At 39.0% G+C, this 22446-nt stretch overlaps 1 protein-coding gene and 1 long non-coding RNA gene across 5 annotated transcripts in view; one reads left to right on the plus strand and one right to left on the minus strand.

The window, feature by feature from the left end:
• Positions 1 to 22446, minus strand: part of LONP2 (lon peptidase 2, peroxisomal) — a 94197-nt gene that overhangs the window by 9872 nt on the left and 61879 nt on the right. For all 3 annotated transcript variants that reach the window (XM_025447079.3, XM_025447081.3, XM_025447080.3), the window contains exon 12: positions 4642 to 4784. In XM_025447079.3, coding sequence (XP_025302864.1) covers positions 4642 to 4784 — 143 coding nt within the window. The remainder of the gene's footprint in view (positions 1 to 4641; positions 4785 to 22446) is intronic.
• The window catches only part of LOC112659893 (uncharacterized), a 56059-nt gene continuing 38709 nt past the window's right edge, over positions 5097 to 22446 (plus strand). The window contains exons 1-3 of one of the 2 annotated variants that reach the window (XR_003136566.3): positions 5097 to 11793; positions 19996 to 20222; positions 20602 to 20828. This is a non-coding gene — a long non-coding RNA (uncharacterized LOC112659893). The remainder of the gene's footprint in view (positions 11794 to 19995; positions 20223 to 20601; positions 20829 to 22446) is intronic. The other variant, XR_003136565.3, reaches the window with a different exon arrangement.

A 22446-nucleotide genomic window follows, 5' to 3' on the forward strand; every position in this document is an offset into this window, starting at 1 on the left:
AGAGAGGCAGAGACATAGGCAGAGGGAGAAGCAGGCTCCTTGTGGGGAGCCCGATGTGGGACTCGATTCTGGGACTCCAGGATCATGCCCTGGGCCAAAGGCAGGCGCTCAACCACTGAGCTACCCAGGTGTCCTGGGATGTTAGTTTTTAGGGAGTACAGCGGCTGCAGGAACTAGTATTTGCTCATTTTTTTAAACATGTACCAGGCACTATGGTGGGTGTTTTTTACACATTAACTCACCTAATCCTAAAGTCTCTCTAAACACATACATATAATTACCCACCATGTGTCAGACGAACGCATCCCACTCAAGGAGGCTGGATTTATCACCTAGTGAGTGAGAGGCCTCCTTCTGCCTCCCTTCTCCTAACCCTCTTGCTATGGCAGCTGGCTTCCCAACCTTCATTCCCTTCTCACTATTTTCTGTTTTCAAAATACTCTTCCTCTTTTTCACCACCCTGAATCCTGCTATCATCCAAGGTGTTTTTGGCGAATAGCTGATGCTCTGCTTCTACCTGGCTTCTGCTTCTCTGAATAGTTCTTCAATCCCAACAACGCTTTCCTCACCTTAACCCAGCCACTCTCTTCCAGGTCTCCTTATCATCATCAGAAATCACACCACCTCTGAAATCTGAATTTGAATGCCCCCCACCCCCCATAATTTTCTTCTCCTAGTTCACTTGTCCTCAAGACTACTGATGTTGCCACCTTCACATTCTACACCTACTCTGTCCTGACAGCACTTCTCTGCTGGTACAAAAACACAAAAAACAAAACAAAAACAAAACAAGCCTTTGTTTTTTCCATCATTATAACCCTTTTCTTGTAACTAGCTCAGTATTCTTGGCCATCTCCTCATTATACCTCACAAAGGGTATCATGGTTGCATATCATTTCCTCCCCTCACACTCTGGATGCCATCCCATCTCACCTTCCTAAAGACTTTGTTCCCACTGTCCCTCCAGCAATATCCGTCCTACTCCCTAGTGGATTGCTGTGATCAGCACACACGACTCTATTTGCAAACATTCTCCCTGCGGCCCCCAAACTTCTTTTAGCCACCTCATTTCTCTGCAATCATTCACAGCCAACTTCTGAAAAGAGGAGCTTACACACTAATTTGTTTCCTCACCTCCCATTCTTTCTTCAACACCCTCCCAAATCTTTCATGCCAGCCACTCCCCTCTTCCAAGGTCACCAACCTCCACACTATCAAAGCGAATATACAAAAGCAAACACACTGGACATTTGGACATTACCTCTTGGAGGGTTTCCTCCTTTGTTTTCATGGCAGCATAAAACCCGTTTCCTCTTGCCTGCCTGCTTGTTACTTCTGACTTTTTTTTGAGGGCTCCTCTTTCTCTCCAAGACCCTAACTTGGCATTCTTCAGGGCCTGCCTCTAGGCTACCACTGGCTCTCTTCTGTGTATACTTTTTCCTCTGGTGACTTCAGCATTTCTGGGACTTTAAATGTCCTCTATTTTCTGACAACTTTGTAATTTATACTTCCACCTCAGACCTCTCTTCTGAGCAACAGGCCTGTGTGTCCACACGTCTCCTTTCTCATGCCTCAGACATTTCAAATTTGACACATTCACCATCCCCGTCTTTCCCCTCGCAGTAAATGGCACTGCCACACAAAAATCCTGTTGTTCCCACCAGAAACCCGTAAGTCCCTTCTGATGACTGTTTCCTTTGTTCCCATTATGTAATCCGTCAGCAAGCCCAAGGCTACCTGAAAACCACATCTCAGGGCTGGAGCAGTGACCCCAATCTCAGTGCCACCTGCTTATCTTCCTTACAGCACTAATCTCAACTTATAATTATGTGTTAACTTATTTTCTCAATGAAAGTTAAGTATCATGAAGGCCGAGATCAAACCTTGCCTGTTTACTACTGTATTTGCCAGCAGCATCTTAATACATATTTGCTAAATGACTGAAACTCTTTCTAGAAGAAATGACAGACCCTAGACTTTTACCTTTATGGAGACTATAGGCATTTAAACCAAAAAAGGTGCCTTACAATACCTTTTTTGTAAGGACCACTTCAACACATACTCCAACATTCCTAGTAAAATCTCTCCCCAGACCTTCTACCCAGGAGCACAGGAAGAAGAGTGACACAGGCTGGCCACTGCGAGTCCCCTGGGAGAACTGAGACCTCAGATGTACCAGTGTGACATTCCTCTCAGGTGAGAAACAGCTCACAATTCTGGAGTCAGGCCTGAATCGTATCTCCATTCTGGCAAAAGCTGTGTCTTCTTGCAAGTTATCTAAATACTCTAAGCCTGTTTCCTCATCTGTTCTTGGAAAGATCCGAGAGTGAGAATTAGAAGATGTGTCACTTGTTAGATGGTCTTGGATGGTGCCTGATACCTAACAGATACACACAAAAAAGTGGCCAAGAACCCCAGGCCAACCACTCCCATTCTAAAACACAGCACTACTTGGGTAAGAACACAAACAAAAATCTGACATACAGCAGAGGTCTTTTTTTATTTTTTAAACGGCCATACTTCAAGCCATTCTCTTTCATCAGGGAAGGACAGGAATTAACTCGGTCTGACAGGGTACCACAGAGGAGCCGCCTGGACTTGCTGTCGGCTATTCGGAGTTTGAATATTGCCTTTACTATTTGCACCTTATGTGAATCTGCAGGACTCATTTAACCTCTTCAAGCTTCTTCCCAGGTATCAAAAGGAAGATTCTCGGGGGCAATTAAACATTCCATAAATCTTCATCCCCAAGATGCAAAAGCTCACGTGAAGGTGGTGAAGCAGCTTGGGGTCGAAGGTTGTCACCAGACCACTAGAGGTGGAGACAGAAACCCCAGGCTACAGGGTGAATCCTCTCAAGTGTGGAAAAGATGAACAAAATGTTCCAAACTCAGGGATCCCTAGGTGGTTCAGCGATTTAGCTCCTGCCTTTGGCCCAGGGCGTGATCCTGGAGTCCCCGGATCAAGTCCCACATCAGGCTCCCTGCGTGGAGCCTGCTTCTCCCTCTGCCTGTGTCTCTGCTTCTCTCTCTCTCTCTCATGAATAAATAAATAAAATCTTAAAAAAAATCAAATAAAAATACTTAAAAAAAAAGCTCCAAATTCCCAAACGCCAGACCTCCAATTCTAAGATGCTATTTATTTATAAAAGGCAAATGGCTACTAGATTCTACCTTTCAGATTCACATTGGCAAAGGGCTCAGATGCCTAAAGGAAAATGAGGTTCTCCAATGATATCAAACAGAGCTGTTAAGCAGTGTTTATAAAATTTCTCATTTCTGTTCTTTTGCTTCCTTTTTTTGCCAAAGCTCCAAGAATGTCTACAATGCTCCCAGAACTAAAGGCAGCAGGAATGGCTGGGAGAGAAGGGGTATACACAACAGAAACACGCATCAGTCTTTTATCTGTTGCTCGAGTTTAACTTCCCAAAGAACTGCTGGAACGTACTGTTCTGGAAAGCTTGAAGAAAAAAAGCCCATTCGAAATGCAGGACACAGAACCTGTTTACATCTTCACTCTTAAAAACCACTGCATTCTCACATGACAAAAAAAAGCAGATTTTGCTCACTTTCTTAAGCAAGGAAAGTTTTGCTCCATTTCTTACAACACTTCAAAATTTAAATCCATGACATCTTAAGAATTCAAATAACTAATCTGCCTCTGATTCTACTGTTCAAGACCAGATTTACCACTGAGAGTAAACAAGTTCTATTCTTGTAACAGAGTTTTGTAGAGAGGCTCATTAGCTTTAATGACCAGCTCAGAGTGTAGACAGATAAACAAGATGAGTTTAGGGACTGTTTTTCCTCTCCCCAGTTTTAAGACTTGAGGAAAAGCATATCTATGGTAGTGACTTTGAATGTCAGAGGGAGAGGTTATCTTCTGTGTAATTTATCAGACTTATTCTTCCAAAAATCTTTTTTTTTTCTTAAACTGATAGGTGATGATAAAGCTCCTGAAGGAAGATGCTATGTTCAGTAGTATAATACAATTTTTTTTTCTAGTAACTTGCCCATTCAAGCTCAAATAAGAATTCTACAAAAGGTATCAAAATGCCTCAGCTGACACAGACTCAACATCTCTTTCCATCCACCTGCCTCAATTCGAATCTGGGGCTCAGGCCTTTCTGACTGGATGTTCTGCTGTGAGGAACAGAGGGGTAAGATGGAAATAGGGCTGCGTAGCTTCAACCCAAGGAACTATTAACAATGAAATGACAGATTTCGAAAAGATGCAATCTGGGCAGTCAGAAGTTGAAGTTAGGCTCACACTTTCAGATATTTTATACTTAGGTTGTTTCCCTATCTCTGTCCCCCAAGAAATCCTTAATGAGGAATTAATAGGAATATAGAATTTCTAAGGAGGAAAGTCAGTGACACTGTTCTTAAAATGGAACTGGAGGGCAGAGAATAAGATCAGATTGAGTTTCCAGAAGACGATGTGGCCAGGGTCTCTGGCTCTCTGTAAAAGCCTTATTTATGATCACACTGGGATCTAAAATACAATACCATGGAGGAAACAAGTTTCCAATCTCTAAACAAAACTCAGTCTCCCAAACCACTCAGTTTTTCTCTCCCCCAATCTGTGAAGCAACCATCAGAGTAAACTGGTGGCTATCAACAAAGAAATGAGAATGATCACCTCCATTTCATACATCGGGGGCCCAAGGATGTCTTTCAGAGCATGAAAATCAATCAAAATTGGCATTTCAGGTGGTAGGGCTAAGTCCGTAGTGTCACTGATGGATTCAGGTTTTGCATCTTCTAAGATGTGTTCTCTGCCACCTAGGAGAGAAAAATGTATTTAGAAATTCTCAGAGATTGGCAGGTTTGAAAATTCATTAGCAGTATATATCAAACAGAAGCACGTGGACTTTAATAGATCAGTCACCCTTATTACTTATTCAGGCATGAAAATTCACCTTATGATCTGTGGAACTCAGGCAGAGAATCCATTTTTCAAGAGCCCTTTGAGGGTGATATAATGCACTGTCTTGTTTATTTGTTCTCACTTGCTTGTCATCTAGCCCTCCTACTACACGTAAGCTCCAGCAGGGCACAACTTTGCCTATCTTCTTTTTAACCATTATATTCTGAAGCCAAGAACAACGCCTGGCACTGTTCAACTTTAGAGGACAGACACTGAAGGGTCACATGCAATAGATTACCTTGTATAATTCTGTTAGATCAAAGGAACACAAAGTTTAGAACTCCTTCTTTAGAGGAGTTCCCTTAGGTGTCCCATTTCCTGACAGACAGCATCAACTTGGAAATGATGGATCCCCGTAGAAGTAGTAATGTTTCTTTTGTAAAAAAGTAACTCAACTCCAAGGTTATCACTTTGCAATAAAAACAAACATAAGCAGCAGTGCCAGGGAAAAAGCATATGAAGCCTGGTTTGAAATCCCTATAATAATGGACTCTTTCCTTTACCTGCCTAAGAGCGCTGGGTGTTAACAACCTGTCAGAGCACAGACTCATTTTGGTTTGAGCCTAGACATAGAAGGTGCAAGAGCCAACTGACTTATCAGACCACCTTTCTGTTAGTCTCCGTAATTTCAGTTTGAGGAAAAGAAAAATGTTTCTTAAGCCTGTAGCCAGAAACCTGAAATGAACAGAAGTTTAAAAACTGTATGAAATATTTGGCTTTATTCATCCTCATTCCCTAGCTTTGCTTTTCTTTAGTTTTGCCATAACTCTTCCAGTTCTTGTACTATCTCATGAAATGTTGTAAAATATCTTTATTACCTTTTTTTTAATACCTTTCTTCTGGAAATGATTACTGTACATACTAATATGCAACATATAATAGTTACAAACTTGCCATTGTGTATTTTATTTCTGCAATGATTCTCCCATTCTGAGATCTCATTAAGTTAAAAAGAACTGTTTTTCACTAATTCCTTTCCTTCCAAAAGTGATTCCCGGACATCTTTAGTAACATTAGGCTCTAATTTTAGACTCAACAATAACTGGAAATATCCTGGAGGGCCCCTAAATGACCCCTGCTATGATCTTCAGGGTGAATGGCTCTTTTAGTTTGCTGGGCTCTAAGGGGCTCCTCCTCAAGACTGTATCAGGGGAGATACACAACAGAAAACAGACACAGCTCAGATTTTCTGCCACCTGCTGCCTGTCAGGCTGGGCCCTCTGCCCAGCACTGAACTTCATGCTACCTACCTCTATACAATTCTTGTGAGAATTAGAGAATTAAAGAGAAAACCTTTTGCAGACTACAAAGTAATGCTGTACCTTAAGTCTTGAGTTATATATATTTTCACAGTCATTTCTTTGTAATGTCATTTCATCTTTCAAAGTTTGGGTTCTAGGAAGTCTTCCCTGATTTTTCCAACTTCTTACAGCACTTACCTGTTTCACTAAATTTAGCTATCAGTGGGTCACTCAGTAGCTTGTGGAAATGGGAGGTTTTCTGCCTTGCAGCTGTTTGCAGTCTATCTAAGCAGATCAACCACATAGGGGGGAAAGGCACCCGAACAGTCAGGTTAGCTCCCTGTAGATCTCAAAGTGGCACAGAAAGCAGGTGTCATTGCTTGATTAAAATTAATGCACAGAAAGAAAGCACTAAGGTTTTCTGTCTAAGGTTACCACCGTACCCTAAAAATGAAGGGTTCTGAAACTTCAGCCAATGCAGAGATGAGGCTGCAGGGTCCTTTAGCCTGGTGTGCTTTTGGACAGGCTTTTCTGAGATCTAATTACTGTTGCCAGCCTGGAATTCACGATCACAGGAGGAAGTTAAGCTGGATGGGTGAAAGCCAATCCACAATTATGTAACCAATGCTTCAGTACATCCAATCCGTTTACAAGTGGAGTAGTGAACTCAGTGCCTTGAGCACTGAAGGAGTGGTGGTGGGGAGAGCTATTTCTAATGCAATTAGACATCATAAGATAAAAGATGGCCATTTCCTTCAGGCTTTAGGCACGGCAACTGTGTATGAAGAATCCAATACATTTAGAACTAATCTATGCCTCAAGATGTTCCATCATTACAATACAAGCCTAGAGAACTAAAGCTCAAGCCAAAAAACTGTGCCAGTTAATCGGGAAAGATAGGCTAGCACTGGATTTTAAGAATCATCCACGAGGACCAACATGTACTGCAAAGTGAGAATAAGGAAATACTGAGAATTGAGAGAATTCACAGTTTGATTCCTCATTAAAAAAAAAAACAACCACCAGCACATCATCATCTCAAAAGATGCCATCCAAGGCTTGAAGTCTCGGTTACAGGTGAACCCTCTATGTCCTACGCATGAGCTTTTAATTCAAGCACTCAGCTCTAGTGCCATCCTTCCCTCTTGCCAGAGGGATCAGCACCCACAGAAGACAGTGGCAGAGTCTCGAGGACTCACTACTGGCTTTGCCCCAGACTGCAGCATTCAAGCAAGGTGGACTTTTCAAGGCCAGGCAAACAACAATTAAGAAAGTTAACCTCTCCCAATATAACACAAGCCCTATCCTGCAAGCACATCCAGCTGGAACACCGCACAGTCTTCCTCTTCTACACATTTCTCTTGGGCAGAAATGGCGGTTCTTTAGATGGCTAGCAATCACATGAAAAGGGCTGTTTCACCAAGCAGCAAAGAAGTTTACATTCTAAGAGCAAGATACCATTTGCTGGTTACCAAATTAAACTCCAGCAAACTATTTTTAAAAATGACAAAGATCACTGATAAGGAAAGTGAAGAGATCGTCCCAAACACCGAGCTTGTGAAAATATGAAGTGATTCAATCAATCTTCTAGGAAAGCCTCCCGAATATTCATACTCTCAGACCCAGCCATCCTAGTTTGCAGGAACCTATCCTTAAGGACATAATCATAAATGCAGGCGACCACTGTGTAGGCAACAGTTTAGACAACAAAGTTACTTGCTGCAGACTGACTGTTAAGAGCAAAAATGGCATCCAATAAAAATACTCAACATTAGGAACATGGTTAAGGAAACTGTGGCACAGCCTTCTAATAAAATATGACACAGTCACTAAAATTGTTTTCCCAAGTGTTTTTAAGTAATGTGAGAAAATTCCTTTGAAACAACATCAATTTGAGGAAAGAGGAGGGTATATACACTTTCACATGGCGTGACTTTTACTAATATAACATAATATAAATATATGTAAGAATTAATAAAATGATATAGTCCAAAATGTTAAAGTTAGGAGATTTAACTCTCCCTGAGTTAGGAGATTAAGATTTCATGGTGAGATAGTCAGTAAATAACAGTTTCCAATCCTGGCTCTGGCTTCCTAGTTGGCCTTGAAAAAAGTTACTTTACCGCTTTCTATCTTTTATTCTAATTCATAAAACCATTAATAATTAATAGGAACCCTCATAGAGTCCCTGAGAGAATTTAACAATGTTTAAAGCTGAAATATGTATAAATGGGAGGAAGTGAGTTATATAGTTGAAGAAATATTTCACACAGACCTCTAAGACACCCAGTTCTTACTCCCTAGCCCATTTTGTTGAAGAAAACACAAAGTAGCCTTTGCAACCTAATTCCACTGAGGGCCTCTGAGACAGGGCTTTGACCACAATCACAGGACTGCTGGGAGCCACATAAATTTAACATTCATAAGAAAAAAGAAAAAGATATCAAAACTCAAGATTCTTCCCTATGCTATATTACATTCAATACACCAAAATTTCCTTTACAAATAATTTGGAAGCATATTCCTAAAAGTAATAAAGGGCTATTAAATGGAATTTGAAAAGAAAGGCCATGGTAGCTAGCTAAACCTCATACCACTTCAACTGTTTCTTCACTTCAAAGAAATAAAATGGTTCTAAAAGTGTGAGGGAGCTGAAGTTCCTGGTGGTTCACTCTACTCAGAGAGGTCTCAGGTCTCTCAGCTCCTCTCTCATCCATATTACCTGTCACCCTGTTGTAACAGTCTAATTCAGGACCCAGCCAGGACCCAGCCAGGATGGTCAGGGTATAACCAAAGAATTTCACAGCGTGAAGGCAGCAGATAAGTAAGCAACACTGGGGCACAACCCACAGTGCACTCGCTCTGCTCACGGTGGCCCCCCTGCAGCATCCTGGCAGCACAATAAATGTGCGTGCCCTCCCTCGGGGGTGCCCTCCCTCAGGGGGCTCCGCCAGCCTCTGGAGTTGATGTCACCATGGCTATTAGGAAAGGATACTCTATAGCTACAAACTCCTCATGAGAAAGGATTAGGCTGTCCAGAGCAGCTGTCCTAGGAACACGATCAAGTGTTCTTTTCCACCCACTTTTTCTGTCTCAGAGTAGCAGGACTTAAATGAAAGCAGGCCCAAGAATCAATGTGGGGAAGGAGGGAGAGAGGAAGATATTTTAAGAGGTGAGGTAAGGAGGTAGAATAGAGAGGTATAATACCTCTAGGAACTTTGTGTTAAAAAAAAAAAAAATTCTTGCCTTTTGAATAAATCTCGAGGCGAATGGTATCTCTTGGCAAGTGACCCAACCAATGGGAAGCAGCAGAGGCCAGGAACACAAAAAAGGCTACTAACATCAATAATTCCCCTAGAATGTGGGGAAACCAACATCTACCAAACCACAGATGCCCCAGGTTATCTATAATCATTTTTACTCCATACAGAATATTTTAGTTATCACTTATTATTCTCTGTATTCAGCTTAACTTCAAGTATACACTACACTCTCGAGTGCCAGCTCATGACTTCCAAAGCCAGGAACCCTTTCAAGCAGACTATGGATGAAAGTGTCATTTTCCCAAAGAGCAGGTTTCTAATACTGGTGGGGTAGGGATGGAGTGTACCAGCATACTGTTAACTGCTGCCAGCAATCGCCAGGGCCCAAAACACAGGGTTAATTCTCCAAAGAAATGAGCACTACCTGTTTCTGTCGTATTAATACAATGTCTCTGGGAAACAGTTCCCTGAGAATGTCTGGGTCTCACTCTGAGGCTTAGGAGAATTCAGAAAGAATCATGAATTGAAAAAGCACAGGATAAAACCATGATATATAAAATGTTAGAAGCTAGGCAGAAAATCTAAGATCTGGCCCATTTTGTAGTCAAGGAAACAGACCCAGGGAGGTTAAACCTTAAGTGCACAGCAAATGACACGGTACCAGGATTCATGGCTCCCAACCAAAGACACCTTTTGTCCCAACCCTGAAATCCAGTCTAGAAAAACCGCCTGTAGTTCAAGAATTCCTTGACAAAACATGGCAATCTGGTGGGAAGCTCAGAGAGTAGATCATTTTTTCCTAATTGAAAATAATCAATCTAACTAGTTCTACAGATTCCCTTCTATGATTTTTATCAAAAAACTCCCAGAAACTGACAGTTGGGGATGAGTGAAAATAGACTACTGGATGTCTTGTCCAGCGTACTCTGCCAGCTGCTTTGTGTCTTACTGCTTCTCTAGTTTTCAATTCTGTAAGCTGTAGAAACCAAGAGTAATGCAAATGATGCTTGTCCGCAGAAATGAAACTGAACTTTGTCCAGGAGAGGTACAACTGACCCTCTCTCCCTATAATGTCCTATAATGCTGTTTTTGCCAATTTCAGCATTCCTGACTGCTTACATATGAGTGTACTCCTGGATTCTCCACTGAACAAACTGTAACATCTCACTGGTTGTCTCATTAATGAGTTAAGCAAAATCTTTGACATGTGGTCATTTTATATTTGCATGATGGCAATTCTGCTGTTAAGAAATTATTATCCTGGGGCACCTGGGTAGCTCAGTTGGTTAAGTGTCCAACTTGTGATTTCGGCTCAGGTCATGATCTCATGGACTGTGAGACTGAGCCTTGTGTTGGGGAAGTGGGGGAGAAACACTTGTTTCTGAACAGTGACAGGTATTCCTGGTAGTCAACTCTTAACCACTATGAGTAGTTAATATGTTTAGATTAAAAAGATCTTAGGGGGCAGCCTGGGTGGCTCAGCGGTTTAGTGCTGCCTTCAGCCCAGGGTGTGATCCTGGAGACGTGGGATCGAGTCCCACGTCAGGCTCCCTGTATGGAGCCTGCTTCTCCCTCTGCCTGTATCTCTGACTCTCTCCTTTTCTGTGTCTCTCATGAATAAATAAATAACGCCCCCCCCCCCAAAAAAAAGATCTTAGGGCCTCAGACAGATACACAGTACACCAAATTGCTTTAAGTACAAAAAATATGAAGCTTTCCATTTTTAGTATTTCTCCTTTTGGGTAGATCCTAAGAAATATCCAGTAGAGATACAATTGGCCCTCCCTTACTTCCAAGAGGCCTTGGAGTCAGAGACCCTGGGTTTGTGGTCAAGCTCTTTCCAACTGTAAGCTCTATAACTTTGGAAAATTTCCTTAACCTATTTTTTTAAACTTTTTATTAATGCTAAATATATAACACATAAAATGGATCATTTTAACCATCTGCAAGTACACAACTCAGTGGAACTCAATACATTTGCAATGCTGATATAACTATCACCATCTATACCCAAAACTTTTTCATTACCTCAGTATAAACTCTACAGTCATTAGATAAGAACTCCCCATCTTCCTCTCACCTCTGTTCTACTTTTCTATCTCTGTGAATGTGCCTATTCTAGGTAACTCACATTACATGGAACCATACAGTATTTGTCCTTTTGTATCTCGCTTATTTCACTTAGCACAATGTTTTCTAGGTCTAGCCATGCTATAGCATCTATCAGATTTTCACTCCTTTCTATGACTGAATAATATCCCATTGTGTCTACCACAGCTGGTTTACCCACTCATTTGCTCATGGCCGCCTGAGTTGTTTCCATCTTTTGGCTCTTGTGAAGAATGCAGCTACAAACACTGGTATCTATCTGGGTCCCCGTTTTCCACACTCTTGGATATAACCTAGAAGTGGAATTGCTGGGTTATATAGTGGTTCTATGTGTAACTTTCTAAGGTTCTGGTGAACTGGTTTCCACAGGAGCTGCACCAATTTGCGCTCTCACCCAGTTTCTCCATATCTTCACCACTTTTTATTTACCATTTGTAAAATTACAGGTATGAAGTAATATCTCACTGTGATTCTCATTTGCACTTGTCTAATGACTAGTGATGGCAGGCATCTTTGTGTGTGCTTACTGGCCACTGTCTTCTTTAAAATGCCTATGCAAGTCCTTTGCACTTTTTGAATTGGGCTGCTTATGTCGGCTGAGTTGTAGGAGTTCTTTATACATTTCTGGATATGAGTCCCTAATTAGATACATGATTTGCAAATATTTTCCTCCATTCTGTAGGTTTTTTTTCTTTTTTTACTTTCTTGATAGTGTCTTTTGATGCACAAAAGTTTTTAATTTTGATATTCAATTTATTTTTTCTTTCGTTGCCTGTGCTTTTTGTATCATATCCATAAGATCATTGCCAATGATCTAATGTTATGAATTTGCCCCACGTTTTATTGTAAGAGGTTTGTAACTTAAGCTCTTAATTAAGTTTGGTCACTGATCAAAGCTTAATGTATTTATTTTAATTTTGTATTTATGTTTTATTTTGTACGGGTACAGAATTCTTTTGTATATGGAGATCCAGTTTTTCCAGCACCATTTGTTAAAGACTTTCCTTTCCTTACTGAATAGCATCCCTGATAAAAATCAACTGACTGTATATGTGAACCTTTATTTCTGTGCTCTGTATTCTGTTCCACTGGGCTACTTGTCTGTCTTTATGTCAGTACCATGCTGTCTTAATGTGGCTTTATAAAAGATTCAAAGTCAGGAGGTGTGAGTTGTCCATTTTGATTTTCAAGAAAGTTTTGGGTATTTAGAGCTCACTGCAGTTCCATATGAATTTGAAGATCAACTTTTCCATTTCTCTGAAAGAGATTGTAGAAGTTTCAGAAGACACTGCATTGAATGTGCAGACCTTAACAACGTTAAGTCTTCCTATCTATGAACACAAAATATCCTTCCATTTACTTAAGTCTTCTAAAATTTCTTTCCAGCAATGTTTGGTGGTTTTTAACATACAAGTTTTTCACTGCCTTCATGAGATTTATTCTTAAGTATTTAATTCTTTTAGATGCTATTGTAAATGGAATTGCTTTTTCATTTTATTTTTTTCTCATCATGATAGCTATAATCTTTAATACCTATTCACCCACACCCTCCTCCTCTTTGGTAACCATAAGTTTATTCTCTACAGTTAAGAGTCTGTTTCTTGGTTTGTCTCTCTTCTGTTTTTTTTCCCTTTGCTTGCTTTGTTTCTTAAATTCCACATAGGAGTGAAATCACATGGGTATTTGTCTTCTTTGATTTATTTTGCCTAGCATTATACTCTCTATCTCCATCCATGTTGTTGTAAATTTAAGATTTCATTATTTTTATGGCTGAATAATACTCCATTATTTATATATAATTTTCTGTATCTAATCATCAGTTGATCTTTTATCCAATCACCTTCTTTACCCAATCACCAGCTGATGGACACTTAGGCTGCTTCCACAGTTTGGCTATTGTAAATGGTGCTGCAATGCACATCGAGGTACATGTGTCCCTCTGAATTTGTGTTTTTGTATTTTTGGGATAGGTACCCAGTAGTGCTATTACTAGATTATAGAGTAGTTCTATTTTTAATTTTTTGAGAAACCTTCATACTGTGTTCCACAGTGACTGCCCCAGTCTGCATTCCCACCAATAGTGCACAAGTGGTTCCTTTTTCTCTATATCCTAACCAACACTTGTTGTTTCTTATGCTTTTGATTTTAGCCATTCTGAAGTATGTGAAGTGATAGCTCACTGCAGTTTTGATTTGCATTTGCTATTGTGAATGAAACTGCTTTCTTAATTTCCTTTTAAGATTGTTCCTTTCCTTTATTTTCTTAAGCTTCCACTTCCTCATCTGAAATGAGAGAAATAGTATCTACACTTCAGATAGCTGTTACAGGGATAACAGACATAGGATATACTGGAATAATGAAAGCACAGTGCAGACATTAAGTTTAGACTTCATCAGTCTGCCTACTTTAGAATCTTGACAATGACATTTACTGGCTGTGAACCCTGTAAACCCTGCCTAGAGCAAGTCTGTTGGCACCATTTTCCAATTGCATTTGCTCATTGTGTCTCTGTGCCACATTCTGATAATTCTCACAGTATTACAAACTTCATTGTTGTTATATGGTGGTCTGTGATCTATGATTTTTGATGTTACTATTGTAATTGTTTTGGGGCCCCATCAACCAGGCCCATATAACACAGTGAATTTAACTGAGAAATGTTTTGCGTGTTCTGAATGCTTCGCCGACTGGCCATTCCTGTCTCTCTCCAGCTCCTTGTGCCTCCCTATTCCCTGAGACTCAGCAATATTGCAATTAGATTAGTCATTAACCGTACAATGGCCTCTAAGTGTTCAAGTGAAAGGAAGAGTCACATATCTCTCACTTCAAGTCAGAAGGTAAAAATGATTAGGCCCAGTGAAGAAGGCATGTCTAAAGCCATCACAGGCTGAAAGCTGGGCCTCATGGCCAAACAGTTAGCCAGGTTATAAATGCCAAGAAACAGTTCCTGACGGAAATTTAAAGTGCTAGTCCAGTAAACACATGAATGATAAGAAAGTTAAAGCTGATATGCAGAAAGTTTTAGTGGTCTGAAGAGAAGATCAAATCAGGCACACATTCCTTACGCCAAAGGCCAATCCAGAGCAAGGTCCCAACCCTGTTCAATTCTGTGAAGGCTGACAGTGGTGAGGAAGCCGCAGAAGAAACATCTGAAGCCAGCAAAGCTTGGTTCATGAGCTTTAAAAAAAAAGAAGCCTTCTCCATAACAGTGCAAAGTGAAACAGCAAGTGCTGATGGAGAAGCTGTCGCAAGTTATCCAGAAGATCTGGTTAAGATGATTAAATGAAAGTGGCTACAGTAAACAACAGATTTTCAAGTAGACAAAACAGCCTTCTACTTGAAGAAGATGCCACGTAGGATTTTCACAGCTAGAGAGGAAAAATCCATGCCTTCAGAGCTTCAAAAGACAGATGACTCTCTTTTTAGGGGCTGATGCAGTTGGTGACTTTTAAGTTGAAGTCAATGCTCAGTCACCATTCCAAAAATCCTAGAGCCCTTAGGAATTATGCTAAATCTACTCTACACAGTGCTCTACAAATGGAACCACAAAGCCTAGATGACAGCACATCTGTTTACAACATGGTTTACTGAATATTTTAAGCTGTCTGTTAAGATGGCCTCACTATTTAGAAAATAGATTCCTCTCCAAAATCTGCTCATTGACAATATACCTGGTCATCCAAAATCTCTGATGAAAATGTACAAGATTAATGTTGTTTTCATGCCTGCTGACAAAACATCCATTCTGCAGTTCATGGATCAAGGAATAATTTTGACTTTGGATTCTTATGTAAGAAACACATTTTTGTTAGACTATAGCTGCTATAGATAGTGACTCCTCTGTTGGGTCTGAGTGAAGTAAATTAAAAATCTTCTGGAAAGGATTCACCAGTATAGACACCATTAAGAATGTTTGTGATTCATGGGAAGAGGTCAAATATCAACATAAACAGGAATTAGAAGTTGATCCCAACCCACACGGAGGACTTTGAGGGGTTTAAGACTTCAGTGGAGGAAGTATCTGCAGATGTGGTAAAACAGCAAGAGAACTGGAATCAGAAGTGGAGCCTGGAGATGGGGCTGAATTGCTGCAATCTCATGACAAAATTTTAATGGATGAGGACTTGCTTCTTAGAGAAGAGCAAAGAACGTGGCTTTTTCGTATGAAATCTACTCCTGGTGAAGACGTTGTAAAGATTCTTGAAATGACAACCAAAAATTCAGAATATTATATGAACTTAGTTGATAAAGGAGCAGCAGGGTTTGAAAGGACAGGCTCCAATTTTGAAAGATGTTCTACTGTGGATAAATGCTACCAAACAGCATTTCATTCTACTAGAGAAATCATTTCTGAAAGGAACAACCGGTGTGGCAAACTTCACTGCTGTCTTATTTTAAGAATGTGCCTTCAACATTCAGCTAAACTTTCAGCAACCACCACCCTAATAAGTCAGCAGTCATCAACATCAAGGCAAAATCTTCCACCAGTAAGAAGATTGTGATGTGCTGAAAGCTCAGACAGCAATTAACATTTTTAGCAATAAAATATTTTTAAATTAAGGTATATACATTATTTTTTTAGACATGATGCCATTGTACACTTAACAGACTACAGGACAGTGTAAGTTTAACTTTTATAGGTACTGGGAAACCACAGCATTCATTTAATTCCCTTTACTGCAGTGGTTTGGATCTGAACCCTCAGTATCTCCAAGGTATGCCTGTATCCATTTTCTTCACTACTTGTAAATGAATCTTTACATCACTTCCACACTTATGCATCTTTCCTGGTCTGCATCACAAATTTAGCAAATACCTAACTTCTGAGAATTGTATTCAAAATCCCACAATATATGCCGAATTACTTTCTAATCATAATTCCCACTATTCTGGAACACCTTTTAGGCTGAAGGAGCAAACAGCACCCAGACCATAACTCAACCAACATTTATGGAACAAAATCTTGAGTAAGAAACTGAGACCTAAGTTCTATATCTGGTAGAATGAGAATCAGACTAGATGAGGTCTAATCTTGCCATACCAACTCATTGCAGTGCCCTATATAACACAGCTATTCAGTTATGCCTGCTGAAATAAAACTTTGTACCATCTCTGGACAAATGATCAAAACAATAATTACTTTGATTTGTCAAAAGATTACTGTCCTTAACATGTGGAATTCGTAAACATTTTTAATTAGTGAAAATGAATTATATAATAATATCGATATTGAATGATTAAAAATTGTTCTTTTTAATTGGTAAATCCAATTACACTGGGCTCCTGATTCAGTTGAACTATTATTTGTGTATATGCGTGTAGGAAGTGGGTTACTAGGTATTTTAACAGCTAGTTGGCAGAGGGGTCATCCATGAACGAATAAAGGGGGATAGGATTTACATCTCATCTCTTTAGTGAGGGCACGTACACATGGATCCAGACTTCATTTAGGCATAACGAGGAAGATTTTTATGATTGCAGTTATAAAAACAACTAAGTTTTTTTTTTTTTTTTAACTGAGTCTATTTTAAAAAGTGAGGTGAGATACTGAGATTATAAACGGCTTTATCATTTCTTATAAGATAGCACAAGCATGTGCCTTGGGGCTAAACTGACCATGGATACAATGCTTCTGAGAGCTTTCTCTTGGGAAGGCAGAAAGAGGAAAACAAAGTATCTTAAAAACAAATCAGAAAAACCTGAATATTTCCAACTGTATAATTTGTGCTGTCATTTTCAGGTTAATCTTTTCCAGAAAACCATGCTCCCAGCCAAAGGAAGTGTGCTAAGTGCAACTGAGATTCAAGTTACTGACCAGAGCTGCCAAGGCATTTGTGCCTGCATATTTTCAATCTGCACCCCCCCTTTTTTTTAAAGGAACTAGCTCTAATGGAGAAATCTGTGGTTCAAATGCCCAGAAAACCCCTCATGCTCGCAATAAAATCTTTTAAGTGCCTTCTGCCAATATTTAATTCATTATTTTGAGAACAAACCTTAACATTACCAAATACTTTTCTTTCAAATTCACCTACTAAACATTTCTACATAGTAACTATTGAGATATAGATGGAAATTATGATTGTAAAACATTTCTCAATTTTAGTAGTAGTTACATATTCATGAAAATAAAGAATATTAAAATAGAGTATCAGGAAACATTTTTCCATATATTTATGTATTCTAATTAATTCTGAGATGTAAGCAAATGACCATTTTGTCTCAACTTACTAAAAGCAATTTTAAGAGCTAAAATATCTGTAATAAGTAAAATGAAGCTTTCAGTGATCAATTCAGTGACTCACAGCACTTTAAACACCAGCACACTTGAAACATCTCACATCTAATAATTTTTTATTTATAACATATTGATCTCCCCCAATGGACTCCATATATTTGTTAGAGGAGTTTTCTTTCATTTGCTTCCTAGGATCTAATCTAGAACCTTGCATAAATGCTAGCTGACTCACTGACTGAATGAGTTAAAATTATACAAGAGTCTGTGACATAAGGTCTTTGTACCAGAAAAAGGAGCATGGACCACTGTCTCCAAGCAGGTTTTGAGCATTAATAAATCTCATTTCCTGTATTAGAGATTTATAAAATAGTCTTGGGAAACTTTTTGGATTATCAGTGAAAATGCAGAGACTATTTGTAATATTAAAAATAAGTACTGTTTTAATATCTTGTAACTTCAAAGGCTTGTTTTGATCATATATGACAATAGCACTCAAAGGTCATGACATCTTCCTATATGATTCATTAAATGAAACAATGGCTTTTTAATTCCTTGACAATATTTGACTTTCCTGTCCCAAAATAGAGTTTAAATAACAAATGTTTGGTTCCTATCATCCTGTAAGTAGGGTTTTTCCTTCATTGCCATTTCCTTCCAGTCTATGTAGGCAAAGTAGGCAAACAAATCTTTCTTAAACCAGGCTAATATTGATGAGGGAACAATAAGTAAATTAGTCAGAAAAGAATATTTAGTATGTCTTCAAGATATTGGCAGTATATACCAACATGATATTTTCATTTCAGTATTAAAGCACTACTTGCTGCCTAATAGGCCTCTAAATGCAAAGTATTTGCCACAGAAAGCCTTATTCTCTAGGTTTAACTTAAAAAAAAAATTTTTTTTTTGTAATCTTGGTTTGTAAAATCCAATTAGCTGTAACAGAACCCTACAAACTCCACAGCTTTAGCTACCAGCAAGCCAGGCGCCTTGGGTCTAAAACTCTCTGCTCAGTCCATATTCCTCAAAAGTTAACCCGAGTTCCTTTTAAAAAATTGTATTTGTCCTGAGCTACTAATACAATCAAAGGAAAGATAAACATGAACAGGGGAAGCAAGACTTTAAATACTGAAAATGCAAAACTGAATTAAAACTTCTAAGATAAGAAATCAGCTCAAGTATGATGCACATATACTCAACAGCATGAACTTCAGTGTTGGCTTAGAAAAAGCCTTCTGACAGTGTCTTAGATTGTGATGACTGTTGAATTGCTACAGCCTTTTAGATTGGTAAATTCTATAAGAATAAGCAGAAATTTTCCAAGTTATGCTGCTTAACAATTAGGAATATATAGGCCAATTTAAATCCAGCTTCCATGAATACTAAAACTGGGACTTGTCTTATTGTGTTCAAAGACCTCAAACCATCAGACACAGGCATCTCTTCAGAAACTAAAAATCTGACTTTTTGCTACTGTAACAATCTAAAATAAATACCCAAACATCTGGTGTGTGGTTTTGGGGTTCAGGGGCACACATTTAAATTACTCTCTCTTTTTTGTTCTAACACTAGCCAGAAAGGAAGATATGAGGTTCAGGTTCAGGCACTTGAGGATGTTTACATGTAGCTGGAACCAAGTAATAGGAAACTACTCCATTATCCTTGCCTCACTAAAAACAGTTAACAAAGTTTTTATGTCCCCAAAGAAAACAAACAAGAACATCGACAAAATCCACATTAAAAGCTGACAAATAAAGGTTGTTTCAGTGGTTGCTCAAGAACTATTCATTTGCTTGTGGGTCTTATTAAGCTTTTCTCCCCTGAAGGCCCACCCAATAAAGTAATGTAGCTACTCTTAACTGTTCCTGCAGCAGAGAAATTTCCAGTCTCTATTAACAACCAAACCACAGGTTCTCTCTAGAACTCTAAACTATTTCAACTCTTGGAAATGGGGGTGGTATTAATGGAATGAGATGTATAAAAGCCTTCTTTAAAATAAGTGAAAAAAAAAAGAATCTGTGAGAGCCATCTTCGATATGACCCCCAATTATCCCCACCTCCTAGAATCATATGCCCTTGTAGTGCCATCTCTTATCATACCAGGGTTGGTCTATGTGACCAACAGAATGTGGGAGAAGTGATGATTATAACAGATTGTAGCTTCTGTTATTTATTTATTTATTTATTTATTTATTTATTTATTTATTTGCTTCTGTTTTAGACTCTGTTTTTCCCTTTTCATGTATCATTCTCACTGGTGGAAGGGAAAGCCAGTGGCCATATTGTGGGCCTATGTGGTAAGAGAATGAAGACCCAGTCAATAGTCAACAAGGAGCTGAAGTCTGCTAACCACCACATAGGTGACCTTGGAAGATCTCTGAGTTGAGCTTTCAGTTGATGGGCAGCTTGATTATAACCTCATGAGAGGTCTTGAGCCAGAACTCCCAGGTAAACTTAAGCTGCCCCTCAATTTCTGACCCACAGATATTATGAGATGATAAATGTTTGTTAAATGTGTTAATCTACTAAATTTTGGGGTAATTTGTTGTTATACAACCTTAGGTAACTAATGTAAATTCCAAAAGACAGAGAGAGTTCCTGCAACAAGTAGAAGATTGCTCCAAGAAGTCAAAGAGTGAAGAATTTAGCAGAAAGTTACATAAAGCTCTGAGGTCCCTTCCTAATAACATTATATACAGTATTCTCCATTAGTACAAGAAATGCATTCATGGCAGTAGATGAGAGAACGGGTACAACTCAGATTTATAGAAAACTGATAAAAAACAAAACAAAATTGAAAGGATTAAAACACTTGATTCTCCTGCAGGAACAGGTTCCTGTTTTGATTACAAAGGAGCCCTGCTTAAAATAACTATCATAAAGGACACTTGCTGCCTAAGAAGCCAATGGCAGGAAGCTACAATAAAGAACACTGAAGGTGGCCTGACAGAAGAGGATTCCTCCTGGAAGTGGATCAGAGAAAGGCTAAAAGAAGAGCTGTCCTAGGAAATGAGTGGGATGTAAAGTGAAGAAAGCACAACAAGCAAGGAGCAGGTATTCAAACCTCTTAGCCAGGGTTCTTCCCGGGGTATCTGACACCGCCCACCCCACCCCCTCTCCCCCCAACTCTGGGAGTACTAAGCAGACTTAGTGGCAGTGGCAGGATACCTTTCCTCTCCTGGTCAGTAGTGTGGTCCACTGGGAGAATTAAAGTTAATGAATGAGGAGAACTGGTGCTATAAAATTCAAATATTTTATCTTGACGCATTGTTAACTGTAAAGTTGTCTTAAAGGGACATACCAAAAAAATTAAGCATACTACATCTACCTTCTTCCACTTAATACTGGGTTGATTTTACTGCCGTATACAAGGCAAACGTATCAGACAAACAATATGTGTCAAAATGCAACCCAAACTGAGATACAGACCGAACTACAGAAATTGCCACAGTTAGATCTGTGGTCTAGCCAGCGTTTTATGGTCAGCAGGGGCCCCAAGAGAATCTATCATGAGAGGATAGGCATGTTTTCATTGACATCAAATCCTATTGCCTATGACTCAAACCATCCAACTACTCAGCTTTTTTTCTGACTTACAGCTTCTATTTTCCAGGGACTAGGAGACAGATAGCCAAGTTTATAAATATGTGTCTGTTAGCAGAATCAAACAGGCAAAGCATAGAGTCTATTGAGGAATGTTGTGAAGGGATACTGAATCGGAGAATCCTGTACAAATGAGATTTTATCATTGTCAATTAGGTGAGGAGTGGGGGTGCAAGGGTACAAAACAAAGGCTACATAGGCTGGTAATTTCTTCATAGGTTTTTTTTTTCTGCCTACATTGGTTTTAAATCACTATTTCTATTCAACATCTTCCTGGAGGTCCCAGCTAGAGAATTAGGGAAGACATGGAATAAAAGGTATAATGACTGCAAAGGAAGAAATAGAAACTAACATTATTTGCATTTGTGAGGACTGATGAAATACACAGTAAATCCAGAAATATCTATAGATAAAATTAACAAGTCAATTTGGCAAGTTTGCTGGATATGGGTCGATACAGTTTTCCCGTATCGTAGCAACAAAAATCAGAAAATTAAAAATTAAAAACATCATTTACAATAACATACATACATAAAGATCAAATAACTAGGAATATATCTAAAGAATAAATATTTAAAAGCTCATCATTGAAAACCATTAAAACACTTAAAATAATTGTTAAGACTTAAATAAATGACTCTGGTCATAAATTAGGAGATATGATAATATCAAACTGTCAATTCTCCCCAAAATGATTTACAGATTCAATGCAATGAGTCAAAGTGTCGGGAGATTTTATTTATTTACTTATTTATTGGTGGAAATTGACAAGCTGATTCTAAAATTTATATGGATATTTGAAGGACCTACAGTAGCAAAGGCAATCCTGAAGAACAAGCTGGAGGACTTATATTAAACTAGCTATCCAGACTGTCTATGACATGGTCATTCTTGAAACTGTTTGATGTCACCACCAGAAATTTCATCCCAGACCCAAAGTACCCAATTCACTTCTCACATGTTAGCTAGTTTAATTCATTTTCCCTCTAAGTATTTATCTGTGATCTCCATAACCTAAACAGTTACAGTATTGGTTTAAGTCACATCTTAAAAGCTAATGTATAATGGC

The sequence above is a fragment of the Canis lupus genome, chromosome 2 (genome assembly GCF_003254725.2).
Source record: "Canis lupus dingo isolate Sandy chromosome 2, ASM325472v2, whole genome shotgun sequence".
NCBI lineage: Eukaryota > Metazoa > Chordata > Mammalia > Carnivora > Canidae > Canis > Canis lupus.